Consider the following 23215-nt stretch of genomic DNA (forward strand, 5'->3'; position numbering starts at 1 on the left):
TGGTAGTCTGTTAATTATTGCCTCAATTTCAGAGCCTGTTATTGGTCTATTCAGGAATTCAACTTTTCCTGGTTTAGTCTTGGGAGGGTATATCTTCCAGGAATTTATCCATTTTTTTTTTTGGATTTTCTAGTTTATTTGTGTAGAGTTGCTTATAGTATTCTCTGATGATAGTTTGTGTTTCTGTGGGGTTGGTGGTGATATCCCCTTTATCTTTTTTTTATTGCATCTATTTGATTCTTCTCTCTTTTCTCCTTTATTAGTCTTGTTAGTGGTCTATCAATTTTGTTCATCTTTAAAAAAAAAAAAAAAACAACTCCTGGATTCATTGATTTTTTGAAGGTTTTTTTGTGTCTCTATCTCCTTCAGTTCTGCTCTGATCTTAGTTATTTCTTGCCTTCTCCTAGCGTTTGAATGTGTTTGCTCTTGCTTCTCTAGTTCTTTTAATTGTCATGTTAGGGTGTCAATTTTAGATCTTTCCTGCTTTCTCTTGCGGGCATTTAGTCCTATAAATTTCCTCCTAAACACTGCTTTAAATGTCTCCCAGAGATTCTGGAATGTTGTGTCTTTGTTCTCATTGGTTTCAAAGAACATCTTTATTTCTGCCTTCATTTCTTTATGTATGCAGTAGTCATACAGGAACAGATTTTTCAGTTTCCATGTACTTGAGCAGTTTTGAGTGAGTTTCTTAATTCTGAGTTCTAGTTTGATTTCACTGTGGTCTGAAAGACAGTTTGTTATAATGTCGGTCCTTTTACATTTGCTGAGGAGTGCTATAGTTCCAAGTATGTGATCAATTTTGGAATAAGTGTGATGTGGTGCTGAGAAGAATGTATATTCTGTTGATTTGGAGTTGAGAGTTCTGTAGATGTCTAATAGGTCCATTTTGTGAAGAGGTGAGTTCAATTCCTGGATATCCTTGTTAAATTTCTGTCTCATTGATCTGTCTAATGTTGACAGTGGGGTGTTAGAGTCTCCCATTATTATTGTGTGGTAATCTGAGTCTTTTTGTAGGTCTCTAAGGACTTGCTTTATGAATCTGGGTGCTCCTGTATTGGGTGAATATATATTTAGGATAGTTAGCTCTTCCTGTTGAATTGATCCCTTTACCATTATGTAAGTTGTTTTAAAGTCTGTTTTATCGGAGACTAAGATTGCAATCCCTGCTTTTTTTTGTTTGTTTGTTTGTTTTCCATTCACTTGGTAGACTTTTCTCCGTCCCTTTATTTTGAGCCTATGTGTGTCTCTGCACATGAGATGGGTCTCCTAAATACAGCACACTGATGGGTCTATACCCAATTTGCCACTTTGTGTCTTTTATTTGGAGCATTTAACCCATTTATATTTAAGGTTAATATTGTTATTTGTGAATTTGATCCTGTTGTTATGATGTTAGCTGGTCATTTTGCTCATTAGTTGATGCAGTTTCTTCCTAGTATCAATGGTCTTTACAATTTGGCATGTTTTTTCAGTGGCTGGTACTGGATGTTCCTTTCCATGTTTAGTGCTTCCTTCAGGAGCTCTTCTAATGCAGGCCTGGTGGTGACAAAAATCTCTCAGCATTTGCTTGTCTGTAAAGGATTTTATTTCTTCTTCACTTATGAAGTTTAATTTGACTGGATATGAAGTTCTGGGTTGACAATTATTTTCTTTAAGAATGTTGAATATTGGCCCCCACTCTCTTCTGGCTTGGAGAGTTTTTACCAAGAGATCCGCTGTTAGGCTGATGGGCTTCCCTTTGTGGGTAACCCAACCTTTCTCTCTGGCTACCCTTAATATTTGTTCCTTCATTTCAACTTTGGTGAATCTGACAATTATGTGTCTTGGAGTTGCTCTTCTCGAGGAGTATCTTTGTGGCTTTCTCTGTATTTCCTGAATTTGAATGTTGGCCTGCCTTGCTAGGTTGGGGAAGTTCTCCTGGATAATATCCTGCAGAGTGTTTTCCAACTTGGTTCCATTCTCCCCTTCACTTTCAGGTACACCAATCAGACATAGATTTGGTCTTTTCACATGGTCCCGTATTTCTTGGAGGCTTTGTTCGTTTCTTTTTACTCTTTTTTTTCTCTAAACTTCTCTTTTCGCTTCATTTCATTCATTTGATCTTCAGTCATTGATACCCTTTCTTCCAGTTGATCAAATAGGCTACTGAAGCTTGGGCATGTGTCATGTAGTTCTCATGCCATGGTTTTCAGCTGCATCAGGCGAGGTCTTCTCTACACTGTTTATTCTGGTTAGCCATTCGTCTAATCTTTTTTCAAGGTTTTTAGCTTCTTGGCAGTGGGTTCGAACATCCTCCTTTAGCTCAGAGAAGTTTGTTATTACTGATCGTCTGAAGCCTTCTCTCAGCTCATCAAAGTCATTCTCCGTCCAGCTTTGTTCTGTTGCTGGCGAAGAGCTGCGTTCTTTTGGAGGATAAGAGGCACTCTGATTTTTAGAATTTTCAGCTTTTCTGCTCTGGTTTCTCCCCATCTTTGTGGTTTTATCTACCTTTGGTCTTTGATGATGGTGACGTACAGATGTGGTTTTGGTGTGGCTGTCCTTTCTCTTTGTTAGTTTTCCTTCTAAGAGTCAGGACCCTCAGCTGCAGGTCTGCTGGAGTTTGCTGGAGGTCCACTCCAGACACTGTTTCCCTGGGTATCACCAGTGGAGGCTGCAGAACAGCAAATAATGCAGAACGGCAAATGTTGCTGCCTGATCCTTCCTCTGAGCTTCGTCTCAGAGGGGCATCTGGCCGTATGACGTGCCAGTAGGCCCCTACTGGGAGGTGCCTCCCAGTTAGGCTACTCGGGGGTCAGGGACACACTTGAGGAGGCAGTCTGTCCGTTCTCAGATCTCATGCTGTGAGAACTACTACTCTCTTCAAAGCTGTCAGGGACATTTAAGTCTGCAGAAGTTTCTACTGCCTTTTGTTCAGCTATGCCCTGTCCCCAGAGGTGGAGTCTATAGATGCAGGCAGGCCTCCTTGAGCTGCAGTGGGCTCCATCCAGTTCGAGCTTCCTGGGCTGCTTTGTTTACCTAGTCAAGCCTCAGCAATGGTGGACACCCCTCCCCCAGCCTTGTTGCCACCTTGCAGCTCAATCTCAGACTGTTATGCTAGCAGTGAGCGAGGCTCCGTGGGCGTGGGACCCTCCGAGCCAGGCGCAGGATATAATCTCCTGGTGTGCTGTTTGCTAAAACCATTGGTAAAGCGCAGTATTAGGGTGGGAGTGTCCCAATTTTCCAGGTACCATTTGTCACGGCTTCCTTTGGCTAGGAAAGGGAATTCCCCGACACTTGCGCTTCCCGGGTGAAGTGATGCCCTGCCCTGCTTTGGCTTACACTCCGTGGGCTGCACCCACTGTCCAACAAGCCCCAGTGAGATGAACCCAGTACCTCTGTTGGAAATGCAGAAATCACCCGTCTTCTGCATCACTCACGCTGGGAGCTGTAGACTGGAGCTGTTCCTATTCGCCCATCTTCAAGTATTTACTTCTTAACTGAAAGGTGTTTGTCAAATTCTTCATTTCCATGCTATTTTGGATTTTTCATTACCCTTTAGCTCATCAAAAAATTCATTCTTTTAAATGCGTTTGTGTCCTCCACTAAGTAACAAGCATATTGCAGGAATTTGTTGAATAAATTAATGTGTGATTTCTTTTAGGATGGAAGAGTGTTGAAAGTGTCCCAAAGTTGGTGTCTGAATATATGTCCAAAAAGATAAAAGTTGATGAATTTGTGACTCACAATCTGTCTTTTGATGAAATTAACAAAGCCTTTGAACTGATGCATTCTGGAAAGAGGTAAGCTTTCTCTTTAACTGTATATCATAGAATGTAATAATGACACAGCGTTTGAGGCAATGGAAAGTCGAAAAACAATTTTAGTGGTCTTAAAGGTATCATTTAAAACTTAGTATGTTGGTTCCTTTTACAGCATTCGAACTGTTGTAAAGATTTAATTCAAAAGAGAAAAATAATGTCCATCCTGTTGTGATGCGATGGAAGCAGCTTAACAGGCAGGGAGAAGTGCCTGTAACCTCACAGCCTCATAGAGCTTCACAGCTACTCCAGAGAATAGTGTGATATTTGTAATTCATGAATATAATCAAGGACAAGGATAATTCAGTCATGAACCTGTTTTCCGGACTCTCCTCCACATAAATAATTGCTAGCTAATTAAGGAATATTTTAACATAATAAAAGTAATTTCTGCGTTTGTGTGGAAGTTGTCTTCTTTGTTTTATGCTGTAATCATTGTCGTGGTTTGCTGATTATCTTCATTCTGTAAAGGAAAGATAAGGGAAGCAGGGCAGTGGTGGGTGTGTGAAACCTCAGAAACATTCATTGAACTTTGAAGGGTCTCAGGCCTGTTGATTAAAGAACAGATCCTAGCCATTAGTGACAGAGTTAATCAGGACCCAAGTCTGCTTCTGTGATAGTATCTTGAAGGCAGGTACTGTGCCTTGTTCATACCTGTACCCCCAAATTCCTAGTATGGCATCTGCCCCTCAATGGGCACTAAAATGTATTAATTGAAACAGCATTCTGGGCTTAAATAGGTGTATGTGTGTGTTGGTTGTGGCTGTACTATTTCTAGTATAGTGAATTACATACTGAATATCAAAGTTCTCAGCACCTACTTTTGTCAAATCTTAACATTATGCCACTTCCAGATCACATTGCCGTTCCTCCCCTCCAGAGGTCACAATTATCCAAAACTTAATGCTTATCATTCCTGTATATGTTGTTGTACTTTCACTGTGTATAACCTAAACCATCTACTCTTTAGTACTGTTTTATATGTTTTTAAGCCTTATACTGGCTCATTCTACAGCTTTTCTTTTTTCACTCAATCTATATTATATGTGAAGCTCTCATTCATTAATCTTAGTACTATGTAGCAGTATTCAATTATGGGAACTACCGTAATTTATCTGTTCTCCAATTGAAGGCATGAAGTTGTTGCCAGTTTCTGTATTACAACACTGTAGTGGAACATTCTTCTGTATTGGGCTCACTGCATTAGTTACTTAAGACGTGTATCAGAATAAACACATTTAGCCTTACTAGACATTGCCAAATTGCTCTTCAAAGTAGATGTGAATTTTTATGAATTACATGAGTGTGGAATGGTGTTTTATTTTCCTCAATTATTCGTTAAATCCTTCATTCTAATGGACATTTTATTTTACTGTGAAGAACCTGTTCCTGTATATCCTGTGCCCAACTTTCTATTGAATTATTTCTCTTTCTCTGAATAATTTTTAGGAGTTCTTTATTCTAGACATCAATCATTTGTCAGTTTTATATGTTGCAAATATCTTCTAGTCTATCTTGTGACTTTTCTTTTTACTTCATGGCATTTTGTTGAATAAAGTTTTAATGTAGTCACATAAATCTTCCTGGTGTAGTGGTAAGTAACATTTAAGTTATTTTATCCTGAGAAGTATAAAGAAGCAAACACAAATGGTCCAGGATCTTACCATCCTGATAATCCTTGACACAAAAATAAATAAATGAATGCAACATACCTAAGGGTTAGAAAATACATATTGTCAGGAAATTATATAATGAGAAAGAAAAGTTATACACTAACCTACAAAAACTGGGTGATTACTGTTAAGTTTCTTATGTATCTTCTCAGGAGTTTCTATGCGCACAATAGCATACATATCCTTTAAAATTACACAAAAGGAATACTATCAACACTATTCTGTGCCCTTTTTTCTCCACGTTAGCGTTATTTTAGAGTCTGTATCAGTGCATCACATTTACCATGCAAATATCTTTTGGTTGGATTGATGCTATGTACTTTTTCAATTTATTGATATGGTTTAAAGACTCCCACAGAATTATGTGTGAGAGAGCAACATGTCATTGATCGAAAAGTGGGCAACTGGTAGTTAGGGTCAGGACTTCCCCTTTTCAGAACTTTGGTGCATTTGAAGTGCCTGACAATGTAGTCCAGCTTCCCTCCTGTTTTACCTAGAGGGCTGGAGATTTGAGGACCTAAATGGGCCCCAAGTATTATCTTAAGTGAACTGAAAGGAAGGAGAAATTAAAACTAGCTTCTACTCCACTTGTAAGAGATGTGTTTCTAATCTTTGGTGTAGCCCAGCCTTCTAGGAACAAAAGTAACCTAAGTTGGCAACTGCAATAACAAAACAGTTATGGAGAGTATGGAGGAAAGCCAATTAACTCCTAAAGGTCTTGTCCTTTGACTTTTCTTCTTAAACATGAGATATACATGAATTGCAATGGCAAACATATTTAGGTTTGCCAATATGAAAATGTAAAGCAGTTTTAAGATATTAAAATAGGCCAAGTGCAGTGGCCCACAACTGTAATCCCAGCACTTTGAGAGCCCAAGGTAGGAGGATCACTTGGCCTCAGGAGTTCAAGACCAACCTGGGCAACACAGACCTCATCTCTAGAAAAAAAAAAATTTTTTTTTAATTGGCCAGGCAGGGTGGCATGTGCCTGTGGCCCTAGCTACTAAGGAGGCTGAGTTAGAAAGATGGCTTGAGCCCAGGAGGTTGAGACTGTAGTGAGCCATAATCACAACACTGCACAGCCTGGGCAACAGAGACCCTGTTTAAAAAAAAAAAAAAAAAAAATACTACTCCAATTCTTATAGCTAGCCTATTATTGAATTTACTTTTCATTTCTGGCAAAGTACATACTCTTGAGCCAGCTGATTAAGTTTAGTATTAGCATTTCCTGGCTGAAAGCACAACTATCTCTAAAGAATCAGTTGTATAAAATCTGTGCTTGAGACCAGGTCGAGGCTGCAGTGAGCTTTGATCACACCACTGCACTCCAGCCTGGGTGGCAGAGTGAAACCCTGTCACAAAAACAATAAAAATAATTTTACAATTAGAATTCCTGGTTCATGAGACTTGGCTATAGTTGCTTTTTTTTTTTTTTTTTTTTAAAGACAGTCTCACTCTGCTGCCCAGACTGGAGTGCAATGGCATGATCTCACCTCACTGCAATCTCCACCTCCCGGGTTTGAGCGATTCTCCTACCTTGCTTCCCAAGTAGCTGGGATTACAGGTGCCCGCCACCACACCTGGTTAATTTTTGTATTTTTTGTAGAGACGGGGTTTCATCATGTTGGCCAGGTTGGTCTTGAACTCCTGACCTCAGGTGATCTGCCCACCTCAGCCTCCCAAAGTGCTGGGATTACAGGCGTGAGCCACCGCTCCTGGCCAAGTCTTTCCTTTTAAGGTCATTTTAATACATCGTCTTAAATGGAACTGAGGAATTGCTAAACATATATAAACATATATGTTATATATGCCAAAAACTGCTGGGCGTGGTGGTTCACACTGTAATCCCAGCACGTTGGGAGGCCGAGGCAGGTGGATCACTTGAGGTCAGAAGTTTGAGACCAGCCTGGCCAACATGGTGAAACCCTGTTTCCACTAAAAATACAAAAATTAGCTGGGTGTGGTGGCACACAACACCTGTAATCCCAGCTACTCTGCAGGCTGAGGCAGGAGAATCGCTTGAAACCCGGGAAGCAGAGGTTGCAGTGAGCCGAGATCGCACCACTGCAGTACAGCCTGATCGATAGAGACTCAGTCAGTCCCCCAAAAAATAAATAACCATTCACTATGTGCATGTTAGCAAATCTACCCTGGTTGTCCAAAATTGGGATTCAACTCCTTTGGAAGTATTGGTAGAAATTTTTTAAATTGATACACAATAGTTGTACATACTTATGGGGCATGTAATATTGATATGTGCATACCATGTAAATGATCACATTAGAGTAACTGGAATATCCGTCACCTCAAACAATAATTTCTGAAAGAACATTCCAAAGCTGCTCTTTTAGCTGTTTTGAAATATACATAAATCATTGTTGGAAAACTTTTGAAAGTTATCTTTAAGCTGCTTTTTTGGACAAGAGGTATATAACTGCAATACAGATGGATATTAACTTCCACTGTATATTTCATTAAAGCTGGTAAAATTTCTTTAGTTAAAATATCTAAAATTTTGCCATATAAGGAACTTAAGCATCTTTATTGTTTAATTGGAAAATTTTTATAATCCCAATATAAAAATTTATCTTCAAGTATTTCCTGCATTGCCATTTTTAGCATGTTTGACTATTCTGCTATTTAACCTACCTAGTGATATTCATCTACAGGCATGTCTGACATGGAACAAGTTCTTTATTCACACAACTAACATATAGAGTAGAATGTATGGGATGATGAGGTCGTTTGGGATGGAGGTATGGAAAAAACTGCATTATGTCCAAAACTTTACTACAGTGGAGCCAGTCAACATGTGTACAACTTAACACCTAACAAAATGGCTCCAAAAGTATACATAGCACTATTTCTGTTCATCCCATCTGAATGGAAGATTTTACTTAGCTGGTAATTCTCAAAATGTTTTGTTGACTCGGGGAGGGGGAAACATATTTTACATGCACAAAATGCTTCAGAACTTTTCTGCTCAGCTACCAATCTGCCAAGTAGGCTGATGATCAAAGTCCTGAAGTACAGTTAGTTCTTTGGGCCTACAGGGACACTCTGTTGACTAACTGGTTTCAGCCCATTCTTTTCAGTTCACACACAAGATCAATTTCTTTTGTCAGCAAATACCTTTTAGAAAAAGTATACTACAAACACATTTGGAAAACATTTTATTAAGTACTGTGTAAACAGCTATTTAGATAATAATTGCATAGAACTATACCAAGGTAATTGTGTCTTTAAGGAACAACTACCAAGTGAACAAGGATGTGCAAAGTCCTCTATTATACAAGATTTCCTTTGGTGGAACGTTACGGTGACAAAGCAGCGTAATGGGCTCTTAAGCAGATTGATTTTTATCAAACTGGACATCATATCAGAATTCCTTATGTGTCAGAGAAATATGCAAATGCTCCTTTCAAGAAAGGAATGATAACCCACCATTAAATTACCTCCAGTTTAAACATGTACTCTTGACTGCCAAAAATATCGAGATATGTTAAGATAAAACAGCAGAACATGCTTTAAAATATGTTGATCTCTTTCTCTAATCTACATGTTAATACTAAACGTTCTTATCCTTAGCATTGTTTCCTCAGAATCATCCAGGGCTCAAACTCAGATTTAAGTTTTAAAAATTCTACCCTGAATTGTCTTGTGATCTCTGACCCAACTACTGAAAAAAAAAAGCAAATTTGTTTGATAGCCAGTCACATTCTATAAAGAATAAAACAGTTGGTAGTTGTCATATCACTGCACAAATAGGAGACTGCCACAGAGAAATGTGGTGATTTGTTCTCCTAGCCACAGAATCAATTTAAAAATTATAAAAATTGGCCAGGTATGGTGGCTCACGCCTGTAATCCAAGCACTTTGGGAGGCTGAAGTGGGAGGATCACTTGAGGCCAGAAGTTTAAGATCAGCCTGGGCAACACAGTGAGACCCTGTCTCTATAGAATAATAATAATAATCGGGTGTGTTGGAACATGCTTGTAGTCCTAGTTACTTGACAAGCTGAGGTGAGAAGACTGCTTGAGCCCAGGAGGTCAAGGCTGCAGTTAGCCATGATCATGCCACTGCCTCCAGCCTGGGGAACAACAACAAAAAACTACTGAAATACTGTGAACGACTAACAGCACAATAGTGGTAAGTGAAAATTTTTATAGGAAGTCCTTCTTGAGTGCTCCATATTAACTTTTTGGAGTATTCTAGTAAAATACCAGTGTCGACCTTTTTTCAAAATTAACCAGAATCGCCATACACAGACAGTTCTGTTGTTGCTCACCCACAGTACCCAAAATGAAAACACAGCAGGTAACACATAGCCAGGGTCACCTTATTCCTGCTTCATCTTGCAAAACACCCAAATAAATGCAAACTATTTTTCTCTTTTTCCTACTTAGCACCAAAAGGAAGACAAGAGAAGGCTGCCACAGGAGGGCCAGAGAGTTTCCATAGACTCTGTGCTAAGCTAACCTTGCCTTAGGTGTCCATTTTTAAAATAGAACAAAACATAACTTTTACAGGCTTTAGCCTAATGCAGCCTATGTTATGAAAGAGTTTGTTCCTAAAACATGAATGTCTAGATGTTATGTTCTAATATAAAGGAGTTGGAAAATGAGCCACACTGCTGCAAGTGTGGTATAATTTACAAGTGGTATAATTTGCGCCTCTTGTAGCTAGAGAGCTTGGTAAAAGTTAAACGCCATCAGATTTAGACAGAATCTTACTACACTGTCTCAAACAGATGCAGTATTTCTAACTTCCAGACCACTAATATATCCTCCCCACCTCTACTCTATTTTTTCCCCCTGGAGATTCGCTGCATTCATTGTTAAAAAGTAGCCCATGGTTTATGAAATTCAGAATACAATAAGATCTAAATTACTTCAATATGTTCTGAGAAAAAAAAGAATCACAAAGAAATTGTGTACTTTATTGTTAGCAGTGATTTTGGTGTAGTAATTTTGAAACAATTTTACATCTGTCTGGTAGCATCAAGCAAATAGGCAAATATTAATCTCCCAGATTACTTGTTTAGGAAAAAGGTATTTTTACAGTGAAAAGGTCTGACAAACACCAAGTGATCAAACGTTGCATCAGCAATAAGGTGACATTATGTGCCTCATGTTGTACAATGAATTGGGGCATACAACTGCCATCTCTGGAGTCTTCCACCAAGATGTTTATCCTGAATCTATCCTCATGAGGAACAATCAGACAAATGGACTTTTGTAAACTAACCGGATTTTTCAAGTGTCCATTTCTTAAGACATCAAAAAAGGTGTGAAGGTTATTCTAGCATGGGTGTCCAACCTTTTGGCTTCCCTGGGCCACAGTGGAAGAGTAATTGTCTTGGGCCACACATAAAATATGCTAACGATAGCTGATGAGCTCAAAGGCCCATGCATAATTTTCATGATATCCGCCACCACAGATTAACAAAAGATCCTTGCAAAGGATTAGACACGGCTGCTAGAGTTAAGGAGACTAAGACCAGGTACGGTGGCTCCCTCCTGTAATCACAGCACTTTGGGAGGCCGAGTCAGATGGATCACCAGAGGTCAGGAGTTCGAGACCAGCCTGGCATCAACATAGTGAAACCCTGTCTCTACTAAAAATACAAAAATTAGCCAGCATCATGGTGGGGGCCTGTAATCCCAGCTACTTGGGAGGCTGAGGCAGGAGAATCACTTGAACCCAGGAGGTGGAGGTTGCAGTGAGCCAAGACTGTGCCACTGCACTCCAGGCTGAACAAGAATGAAACTCCATCACACACACACACACACACACACACACACACACACACACACACAAAAGAGACTACAGATACATGACAACTAAATGCCATGAATTTGGAAGCTTTAAATAACATTTTGGGGGAAAATTAAAGTATGTACTATATATTATATAATTCTGTATTAATATTAAATTTCTAATTGTATTATGATCATGTAAAAGAATGTCATTAGGTTAAGAGATACATGCTGATGTAGTAGGGTGAAGTACGATGTTGCTTCTTTCAAAAGAAAAGTGCTTATACAGAGATAAAGGTGACAAAATGACAATTGTTAAAGGTAAAGGATATATGATTATTTCACTGTACTATACTTTCAACTTTCCTATAATTTGAAAATTTTCAATATAAAAAGTTGGAGATAGATAAAATTTTAAAGGAAGGGAAAACAAGAAGGAAATCGCTTACAGATACCATGAGGGTAGAGCTTAAGCAAAGTAGAGCATCCTGCTCTCAGATTTAACCAAATCCAATGAAAACCCAGAAGTCGTTAGAGAACAAACTGAGGAATCAGGCAAACAAATTCCTAAACCTCCTCACCAACTCCTGCCTATTAATTTAGATATGTGGGCGCGAGTGGTATAAAGACTGGTTAATCCATTTTATCAACAAAAGACATAAAATGAACTTCATGTTTCCCTTCTTCTAAGTTATAATTCCAAAGGAGTTGGAAGACTGGCAGGGAGGGAAAAAAAAGTATTCTAAAATTTAATGTAAAAAAAGTTAATACTTTTTTTTTTTTTTTTTTTTTTTTTTTTTTTTTTTTTTTTTTTTTTTTTTTTTTTTTGGTTGTGAAATGAGGTCTCACTCTCTCACCAGCTGGAGGTAGGGGCACAATCATAGCTCCACTGTAACCTTTGAACTCCTGGGCTCAAGCGATCCTCCCACCTCAGTCTCACGAGTAGCTAGTGATTTCGTAAAAAGGTGGCAGAATGATGAAACTAGGTGTTTTGTCACCTAAATCCAATGAACACTTGTAATTAGTTATATGCAATTGGACTAGAGCCCATGTTGTTTTAAAATCTCCCAAACTAAGAAAAGCATTATCACCAGTGTGTTTTATCTTTTAACCAAAAAACTATTCCACCAAGATCTTTTTTCCTTGAGCTTATCTTCTAATGACAGACACTGAGTAAGCCCACACTGTTAATTCCACAATCAGTACATAAAATGCTCCCCTAATATTCAGCATTCTGTCTTAAAAGCTCTCAAAAATATGGTTACATCTCAAATGCTGCTGGCACTCTATTGAGTTTATGTACAGTCACTGTACCTGAAAAAGGATTTCTACTCAAATGGTCGTGAATTTATTTTAGATTATCAAACAGCCTCCCCATTCCCACCATTTCCCTCTGAAATCCCACAGAAATGCAGCCAAGTTAATGACTACATGGTAGAATAATCATTCAAACTTTTTAATCTCCCTTTACACATTATATTAACATTCATATTGCAAGGCATTCCATTCACAAATATTACAGTTTGATAAAAACTTCACATACTCCCAAAGTCTATACCAGATTCAGTCAACTTTACTAAATCATTCAAATAATAAAAGTAATGAAAACATTATTATATTTTAAAGCAATAAGGTCTGAGGCACTCTGGGAAAGATGTTCTCTTATAAGTATAATGTGTCAGTGGTATGAAATTATATTACAAGGATGCCCAGTAATCAAGTACACTCTAAGGACAATGACTTTGTGATCTGATATGTCTTCATTGGATACACTCCTACTTGGACAACTGCTGAAAGGAACGGAGATATTGGGCAGCTGAGGTCATTTCTAATGAGGTTCCCAACTATGTAAAGGAGAGGTGTGTTTCAGCACACCAAGGACAGCTGCATCTCTACTGCAAGGTTACAGTACACAAAATTCCTTCCTCATCACTATCACGTTTACTCAATGTTAGATTTTAATAGCCCACTTGACCTCCTGGGCTCACAGCTGGAGACAGTTTAGAACTCTTTCCCCATCCTCCACCGGAGTGCAACCTTCACCCTTCTCTGAGCACCTCCAAAGTATTCCCTTGAAGTAAAACAGAAACGGGAAGAAAGGGGGCTTTTTCTTTTCCATTTCTGACCAAATGTATTATGAAATTCTCATGCCCTGCAACTGTCAGCCACCACTTGGAAAATGGCTATTTTTGCCATAAACTAGATTTTTAAAAGCCTGATAACCTTCCAAAATGAATTTTACTACATTCATTCACTGACACACACACAGTCCACATTGGAGAAAGTCTCATTGGGTGAGTGCTTCTCTATGCACAATTACAAGGATAAATAATCAGCATGGGGGAGAGGGGAAGCCAAATCCCAACCAGGAATTAAATCACTGCAAACTATGGATCCATTTGTAAGAGCATATAAACCTGTCAGAGCAGAACCAACACAAACCCCGGGTCACATGGTGTTTGGTAATTATGTATATGGAATTTAAAATGTATACATATATATTTCCATATATATAATTTTTAAAATCTGGTGCAACATATATTGCTAAAGTTTCAAAGATTCTCATTTCCAATGTTCACCTGGAAAGCAGCTGGCTCTTGATGGCTGTTTTGTGGCAGTGATAAAAGCAACCAGAAGCAAGTTTAAGTAAAAGTGCTCAAAGGGCAAATGAGAAAACAGGTGTGCAGGGGGAGGGCTGAAGAGTTGGGCAATGTCTCCTCTATTCTTCTCAGCTTTTTCAGACCCGAGACAAGTTCTTGAGGACACACATCAAATGCTGCAGTCCTGTCTTATGTATAGTCAAAACAAAACAAGTGATTTAAAAAAGGTTCCTCTTCCTTTCTGTACTATCAATAAAATGCATAGTACAGTAAGAAGGTATCACTGAGATGTGCCATCTTGGGAGAAATTAAAATTGAGACATGAAGTGAGGCCGTGCACTGTCAAGTCGCCGGGTTAGGATTTCGCAGCCAGTGTCTGTGACCAGGAGGGTGTGCTCAAACTGAGCAGACCGCTTTCCGTCTCTTGTCACCGCAGTCCAACCATCTGGCCAGGTTTCATCCTGCCATCCGCCTTCAACAAAAACAATTTCTTAGTTCAATCACTCAGTTTTCTAAATGAACTCTATCAAGAAGAAAGCCAAGTAGAAAATTCACTACTAAGATCCTTATTTACATGCCAATTGTTTTAGCTAATGCCCTTCCAACTTCATTTTGGTCTTCAATATGTTTGATGTTTGAAGTATTTTACAATTTAAAAATCAGAAAGAAAAAAAACTTGAATTAGTGAATTTAGCTCTTTCCTAGTTTAATTTTGGCATCTGACAAAACTATAGTCAGCATATATAGTGAAGGAAATCATGTAAATGTTTACAGTTTTATTACAGCATTCAATTCCTGATATAATTTCAAAATGGTAGGCACACAAACAGATGGTGAGAACAGATTATACCGTAAAGTTTTTGTGAACTACAGTCCTGGAACCAGAAAGGGGGGCAAAAGAAAGACTGGTGTGTGTAAGAGGATAAGAAAAATATGAGGCAGAATGGTCTGGATAGGAGTTGAAACCAGAGAAGGGAAGCGAAGGGACAGTGAACCTGGGAGGCCATGAAAGAAAACTCAGGGAGAGGGAATGGGGGTGAAGAGGGCATAATGAGGGAAAGCAGAATGCAAAGGCCCAAGAGAATGTGAAGCAGAGGTGGAATGAGAAAGGCAATTCTAGATACTACTGTAAAAGATGTATTTGCGAGCTTTCTTCTTCCAAAATTAGATGTTAAAAAAAATCAATACTTTCTTCATTTTAGTAATTTTAGGTGAAACATATTAACCTCTAGGACTCACTGACTCAGACAGACAAATCCCAGAACATAAACTCTGTAGTGAAGTAAACTACTTTTGCAATATTAAATCCCAGGCTAAAAAGAAAATATGAGGCAGCCTAAAAAAGTTAACTCATGCCTCATCAAGCAACTAAATATGAGTAAATCGATGTTTTCCAATGTAATGGCCTTTACACAAATGGATTTAAAACACTACTACTATGATTTTATTGTAATCTGATAAAACAGGATTTTTAGTAATGTCAAGTCAAATTTATTTGGCTATTCTGAGGAAATTCTCCTGCAGATTTGAGACTTTCTATTCCAGGGATTTAACCTAGCTGAGTTACACTAAAGTATATCTGATATAATTTGATGATTAATTATCTGTGCTGGCTGTATAGAAAGTTATTTGCTTACTGAAAATACTACATCACGGCTCACCAACCTAGTTAATGGAAATATGTAGCCAAAATGACACTTTCCTCCCACTATCTTTCTTTTCACTGCTAAATACTTACCATCTTTACAACTGGTTGCACATGATCAGAACTTTATCCTTATTACAAGAGGATAACAAAAACTTTACTGCACATCTGTACAGTCTTTTAAAGTATATAAAGTACTTTATGTTAATATAAATCATTTCAGTCTAGCAGCCCTGGGTGTTGGCAAGATAGGGATTCTAATTTTCATTTTACAGAAAATGCAATAAGGAATCAGCTTTAGAAGGCAGCCTTTAAAGTGACTTCAGTGATCCTCACCCTCCTGGCATGCACGCCCTTGTGTGAGCTTCTGCTCCCCTTGAGTGCGGGCTAGATTCAGTGAATCACTTCTAAGAAAGAGAATATAGAAGTCGCTCCCAAGACTGGGTTATAAAAAGACTGGAAGGATCCAGAGAGGGAGTATCCTTTAATACAGGGCTCAGGACACACAAGCTCTACTGCTACTGCCTCACTTTACATTGCCTAACCAGGAAGCTCCATTACTAGAATCACTCTGAACATCTCAGTGAGGAGCCCTAATTGTGACTCCAAGTCTCCTATCACTGCTACAAGCCTGTCTGGAAGGAATGACAACAGTGGGGAGGCTGCCAGAGCCAAGTGTGTCCTTGGTGTGCTTTCCCCACAACAGCGATACGATGCCATGTGATGACATGAGTGCAGACCATGAAGCGTCATAGCAGCTCATGAGCTGAGTCTGACAAATTCTGCCAGCTAAAAGTTACAGGCAAGCTACTCACCCTCTTCAAGGACCAGTTTCCTCCTTTGTATAATGGGGATAACACCACCTTATAAATTGTGAAGAATTAAACCATATAATCATATCTGCCTCAAACTGGGTGGCTCATCAAATGCTCTACTTTGTTCCCTCCTCTTCCCTCTCCTACGTCAAGCAGGAACATCCGCACAGACTTGACCTGGGCGCCTCATTATTACAGTGCACCCTCTGACATGAGCTTTATATAAAGGGACTTTAGCATCTCCTGACAGATCTGTCAGAAGATCACTTCAGCATCTCCTGACAGAAGATTACCACGTAGAAACCATGTCTTCTTGCCAAACCTCTCAATTTTCAGTTCTCCACGATACTGAATCAAGTTTGAGGTGGGACAGGGAATGAGTAGGAAGCAAAAAGCAAGCAGGTAGAAAAAACCACTGACACGATGAATAGACTAAAATATACACAAATTCAACTGAAGAATATCATGGCATCCTTTTTTCTCACCTTCACAAATCATTGGCTCAATTGTAAATACATGGCCCGACTTCATCACTCCAACTGCTTTATTTTCTGAAATTAAAGAAAAAAAGTCTCAAAAGGTAGCAAAACCAACAGTGTACTGTTGAACAGGTAACTAGAAAGAGTACACAACTCAAATTCCTATCAGTGATTATTAAATCAATTACCTTCTCCCCTCCTGATTCCCTTTCTTTAAGTTCAACAAACAAGTATTACACCGGTAGCCATCTAATATGGTGCACATATTGTCCTAGGCACATTTCATTATGCTTATGTATTCTAGGAAGACAGAGGTATTTGTAGGCTGTATTTCAGATATGAGTATCACTTCTATAAAAAGAAAAGTGGCAAATAAAAATAAAGAATAAAAGAGAAGTACCTTGATTTCTATTACCTCATGATTAGAATGGCAATCACAGAACCAAGAGTTCCACTACTCATCCGGGTAGGGAAGTTTAAAGGAGAATGACAGATGTTTTAGATTATGCCAGAAATCTCCCACCGCTTTGAGGGGAAAGTATGTATTTGTACACAGGGGCACAGCCCATAGAAACTACATGATTTTCATGACGTTTCACAAGCTGTTGTCTTTTTCTCATCTTCAAAGAAGAACTAAGTCTATGCACATTAACCTACTTTTTAAAAAATAGGCCAAGCACGGTGGCTCATGCCTATAATCCCAGCACTTTGGGAAGCCGAGGCAGGTGGATCATCTGAGGCAGGTCAGGAGTCTGAGACCAGCCCGGCCAACACGGCAAAACTGTGTCTCTACTAAAAATACAAAAATTAGCCAGGCGTGGTGGCGTGCACCTGAAATCTCAGCTACTCAAGAGGCCGAGGCAGGGAATCACTGAAGCCCAGGAGACAGGTTGAAGTGAGCCAAGATCGATCATGCCGCTGCACTCCAGCCTGGGCGACTGAGCGAGACTCTCTCAAAAACAAAAACAAGGCCGGGCGCGGTGGCTCACGCCTGTAATCTCAGCACTTTGGGAATCCGAGGTGGGCAGATCACGAGGTCAGGAGATCGAGACCAACCTGGCTAACCCGGTGAAACCCCGTCTCTACTAAAAAATACAAAAAATTAGCCGGGTGTGGTGCCACACGCCTGTAGTCCCAGCTACTTGGGAGGCTGAGGCAGGAGAATGGCATGAACCCGGGAGGCGGAACTTGCAGTGAGCCGAGACCTGCCACTGCTCCAGCCTGGGCGACAGAGCAAGACTCTGTCTCAAAAAACAAACAAAAACAAAAACAAAAAAACAAAAAAAACACTGAGGAAACCACTATTTTTTAATTCAAAGCGAAAAAGCAAACTCCATTGTCCAAGTTTACTAATAATGCTTTTTTCAGGATCATCATGAGAAATATAACAATAAATTACAGTGACCAGACCTGCCATATCCCTCAAAAAGGCCAAAAATGTTAAAACTAGGAATAGGCTTTTTTAGACAAAAATGGAGAACTAATTTAAATTTCAAGTTAAACAAAACCTAATAAGAGTATCAGCTAAGCGAATGACTGCAATGCCCAACCTGACCACCAGATGGCTAATACATCAGCTTTTCAGGGTTCCTGTGTGAGGTTGTTCTGATCCGCAACTTTGTTTTTTTTTTGGTTTGTTTTTTTTTTTTTTTTTTTTTTTTTTTGAGACGGAGTCTCACTGCTGGAGTGCAGTGGCCGGATCTTAGCTCACTGCAAGCTCCGCCTCCCGGGTTTACACCATTCTGCCTCAGCCTCTGGAGTAGCTGGGACTACAGGCGCCTGCCACCTCGCCCGGCTAGTTTTTTGTATTTTTTAGTAAAGACGGGGTTTCACTGTGTTAGCCAGGATGGTCTCGATCTCCTGACCTCGTGATCCGCCCGTCTCGGCCTCCCAAAGTACTGGGATTACAGGCTTGAGCCACCGCGCCCGGCCAAATTTGTTTTCAATGGCAAATTTGACCGCCCTTTGAGGCTGACTCGACTAAACTCTCCTCTTTCCAGGAATGGTCTAATCTCCCCTACACGTTTATATTGCTGCACAACTTTCCAGATGAATAGCTATCGTGCTGCTTTCCACTATCTTAGGTATTGCCAAATTACACTTACTGCAGATTTCAAATCTGGAGCTTCTAAACTGATATAAAATCCTAAGGTCATTAAAAAAAAAAGAAACATTTGACTTTTAATTTCTAAACTCATAAACCTTCAAAAGGACATGCTTATTAATACATATACAGAATTGGTCTATATTTCCTTGGAGAAACCAAAAAGAAAATGTCAAGAATGTCAGTGTGGTGTCACCGAAAGTAAAAAGGATGAAAGGATCTTGAACTCTCATGTCCAATATAGCAGCATTGGCCATGCTACTCCCATAGCTAGGAAGTACTTGAAAAGTGGCTAATCAGAACTAAGGCTATAAGTGCAAAAGCAATTTGGATTTCAAAGACTAAAACAACATGTAACGTATCTCTCAATAATTTTTACACTGATTAAAGTTTCAGTTTCCAACATACCTCACTCAACAAATATACATTATCTGAGTCACTATAATACTGCAGGCACTGTTAGGCACTTTTTAAAAAATTTGCACCTAATCTATCGTCTCTCATAGAATGACTGTAATATGGAGGCATACCTTGTTTTATTGCACTTCACTGTATTATGCTTCACAGATACTGCCCTTTCCTTTCCTTTCCTTTCCCCTTCCTTCCTCCCTTCCTCCCTTCCTCCCTTCCTTCCTTTCTTTCTTGAGACGGACTCTTGCTCTGTTGCCCAGGCTGGAGTGTAGTGGCACGATCTCGGCTCACTGCAACCTCCACCTTCCAGGTTCAAGTGATCCTCCCACCTCAGCTTCATGAGTAGCTGGGGACTACAGGCACACACACCATGGCCAGCTAATTTTTGTATTTTTAGTAGAAGCATGGTTTCACCATTTTGGCCAGGCTGGTCTAGAACTCCTGACCTCAAGTGATCTGCCTGCTTCAGCCTCCCAAGGTGCTGGAATTACAGGCATAAGCCACCGCATCTGACCAGATACAGTCTTTTTTTTTTTAAAAAAATAAATTGAAGATTTGTGGCAACCCTACACTGAGCAAGTCTAACAATGTCATTTTTCCCATAGTGCATGTTCACTTCATGTCTCTGTATCACAATTTGGTAATTTTCACAATCTTTCAAACATGTTCATTATTATTGTATCAATTATAGTGATCTGTGATCAATGATCTTTGATGTTAAAATTTTAATTGTTTTGCAGCACCACAAACTGTGCCCATGTAAGACAGCAAACAAATGTTTGTGTGTGGTCGGTCTGACGGCTCCATCAGCCTGCCCCACTTCTCTCTCCCTCTCCTCAGGCCTCCCTATTCCCTGAAACATAATACTGAAATTAGGCCACTTAATAGCCTACAATGGCCTCTAAGTGTTTAACTGAAAGGAAGAGTCACATGTCTCTCACTTTGAATCAAAAGCTAGAAATGATTAAACTTAATGAGGAAGGCATGTCAATAGCCTAGATAGGCCAAAAGCTAGGTCTCTTGTGCCAAAGAGTTAGCCACGTTGTGAATGCAGAGGGAAAGTTCTTGAAGCAAACTGAAAGCGCTACTTCACTGAACCCACAAATGCAAAGAAAGTAAAACAGTCCTACTGCTGTTATGGAGGAAGTTTGAATGGTCTGGACAGAAGATCACACAACCCACAACATTCCCTTAAGCCAAAGCCCAATCCAGAGCAAGGCACTAACTTTCTTCAATTCTACAAAGGCTGAGTGAGGTGACAAAGCAGCAGAAGAAAAGTTGAAAGCAGAGGTTGGTTCACGAAGTTTAAACAATCCGTCTCCATTACATAAAAGTGCACGGTGAAGCGGCAAGTGCTCATGTAGAAACTGCAGCAAATTTGCCAGAAGATATAGCTATGATGAAGGTGGTTATACTAACAAACAGAATTTCAACGCAGACCAAAACAGCCTTCTCATGGAAGAAAATGCCACCTAGGACTTTCTAACTAGAGAGAGGTCAATAACTGGCTTCAAAGGACAGTCTGACTTTCTTGCTAGGGGATCCTGCTGCCTGTGACTTTAAGTTGAAGCCAATGCTCATCTACCATTCCTTAAGATTCCTTAAGAATGAAGCGAAATCTACTGTGCCTGTGCTCTAGAAACGGAACAACAAAGCCTGGATGACAGCACCTCAATTTATAGCATGGTTTACTGAATATTTTAATAATATTAATATATAATTAATATATAATATACTTAATATATAATATAGTTAATATAATTAATAATATTAATGCTGAAACCTACTGCTCAAAGAAAAAGATTCCTTTCAAAATATTACTGCTCACTGACAATGCACTGGTCGCCCAAGAGCTCTAACAGAGATGTATTAGGAGACAAATGTTGGTTTCATGCCTGCTAACATGGCATCTATTCTGTAGCTCATGGATCAAGAAGGAATTTTGACTTTCAAGTCTTATTATTTAAGAAATACATTTTCTAAGGCTGCCATAGATAGTGATTCCTCTGATGAATCCAGACAAAAGTAAACTGGAAAACTTCTTGAAAGGATTCACCATTCTGGATGCCATTAAAAACATCTGTAGGCTGGGCACGGTGGCACATGCCTGTAATCCCAGCACTCTGGGAGGCCGAGGCGAGTGGAATGTATGAGTCCAGGAGTTCAAGACCAGCCTGGGCAACACAGTGAAATCCCATTTCTACTAAAAATACAAAAAAAAAAAAAAAAAGGCGGGGTATGGTGGTGCGTGCCTGTAATCCCAGTTACTCAGGAGGCTGAGGTGGAGGAATCACCTAAGCCCAGGAGGTGGAGGCTGCCGTGAGCTGAGATCGAGCCACTGCACTCCAGCCTGCGCAACCAGAGTGAGACTCTGTCTCAAAACAAACAAAAACAAAACCAAAAAATTGTGATTCATGGGAGGAAATTATGTGATGCATGAGAGGAAATCAAATATCAATATTAACATGAGCTGGGCAGAAGGTCATTTCAACCCTTTTGGATGACTATGAGGGGTTTGAAACTTAGTGGAGGAAGTAACTACAGATGTGGAAAGAGCAAGAGAACTAGAATTAGTAATGGAGCCTGAGGATGTGAGTGGATTGCTTCAATCTCATGATGAAACTTGAACAGCTGAGTAGCTGCTTCTTATGGATAAACAAAGAAAGTAGTTTCTTGAGATGGAATCTACCCATAGTTCGCATTGTTGAGATGATAACAAAAGATCTGGAATATTACTTAACCTTAGTTGATAAAACAGAAGCAGGGTTTGAGAGAACTGACTCCAATTTTGAAAGAAGTTCTGTGGATAAAATGCTACCAAACAGCATCGCAAGCTACAGAACAATCTTCGTGAAAGGAAGAGTCAATCAATGTGACAAACTTTGTTGTCTTATTTCAAGAAATTGCCACGACCACCCTGATATGGTTTGGATCTGTGTTCCCACCCAAACCTCATGTTGAAATGTAATGCCCACTGTTGGAGGAGAGGCCTGGTGGAAAGTGACTGGATCATGGGGGCAGAGTTCCCATGAATGGTTTAGCACCACCTCTCTTGGTACTGTATAGTGAATGAGTTGTCATGAGATCTGGTTGTTTCTCCTCCCACGTGCTCTCTCTCTTGCTCCTGCTCCCACCATGTTGAGACACTCATTCCCTCTTTGCCTTCCGCCATGATTTTAAGTTCCCTGAGGCCTCTCTGAAAGCTGATGCTGCCATGCTTCCTGTATAGCCTGCAGAACCATGAGCCAATTAAGCCTCTTTTCTTTATAAATTACCCAGGTTCAGGAATTTCTAACAATGTGAGAATGTAATACAAACCTCAGCCTTCAGCAACCACCACCCTAATCAGTCAGTAGCCATCAACATCAAGGGAAGACCTTTCACCAGCAGGAGGATTACAACTCGCTGAAGACTCAGATGACTGTTGGCATTTTTAAGCAATAGAGTATTTTTAAATCAAGGTTTGTGCATTGTTAAGACTACACACACGGGGGCGGAGCAAGATGGCCGAATAGGAACAGCTCCAGTCTCAAACTCCCGCGCGAGCGACACAGAAGACCGGTGATTTCTGCATTTTCAACTGAGGTACTAGGGTCATCTCACTGGGGAGTGCCGAACAATCGGTGCTGGTCAGCTACTGCAGCCCGACCAGCGAGAGCTGAAGCAGGGCGAGGCATTGCCTCACCTGGGAAGCGCAAGGGGGAAGGGAATCCCTTTTCCTAGCCAGACGAACTGAGACACACAACACCTGGAAACTCGGGTAATTCCCACCCCAATACTATGCTTTAAGCAAACGGGCACACCAGGAGATTATACCCACACCTGGCTGGGAGGGTACCACGGCCACGGAGCCTCCCTCATTGCTAGCACAGCAGTCTGCAATCTAACTGCAAGGCAGCAGCGAGACTGGGGGAGGGGCGCCCGCCATTGCT

The 23215-nt window shown here is 40.0% G+C and overlaps 2 protein-coding genes across 2 annotated transcripts in view; one reads left to right on the forward strand and one right to left on the reverse strand.

The window, feature by feature from the left end:
• Positions 1-5375, forward strand: part of ADH5 (alcohol dehydrogenase 5 (class III), chi polypeptide) — a 23770-nt gene extending 18395 nt beyond the window's left edge. Inside the window, exons 8-9 of the mRNA XM_017875486.1 lie at positions 3641-3779; positions 3913-5375. Coding sequence (XP_017730975.1) covers positions 3641-3779; positions 3913-3937 — 164 coding nt within the window. The 3' untranslated portion in view covers positions 3938-5375. The remainder of the gene's footprint in view (positions 1-3640; positions 3780-3912) is intronic.
• Positions 5376-12664: 7289 nt separating this feature from the next.
• Positions 12665-23215, reverse strand: part of METAP1 (methionyl aminopeptidase 1) — a 77866-nt gene continuing 67315 nt past the window's right edge. The window contains exons 10-11 of the mRNA XM_017875487.1: positions 16775-16840; positions 12665-14301 (exon numbers count right to left, since the gene is read on the reverse strand). Of these exons, the coding sequence (XP_017730976.1) occupies positions 14138-14301; positions 16775-16840 (230 nt within the window). The 3' untranslated portion in view covers positions 12665-14137. The remainder of the gene's footprint in view (positions 14302-16774; positions 16841-23215) is intronic.

The sequence above is a fragment of the Rhinopithecus bieti genome, unplaced genomic scaffold (genome assembly GCF_001698545.2).
Source record: "Rhinopithecus bieti isolate Rb0 unplaced genomic scaffold, ASM169854v2 scaffold_6708, whole genome shotgun sequence".
Taxonomy (NCBI): Eukaryota; Metazoa; Chordata; class Mammalia; order Primates; family Cercopithecidae; genus Rhinopithecus; species Rhinopithecus bieti.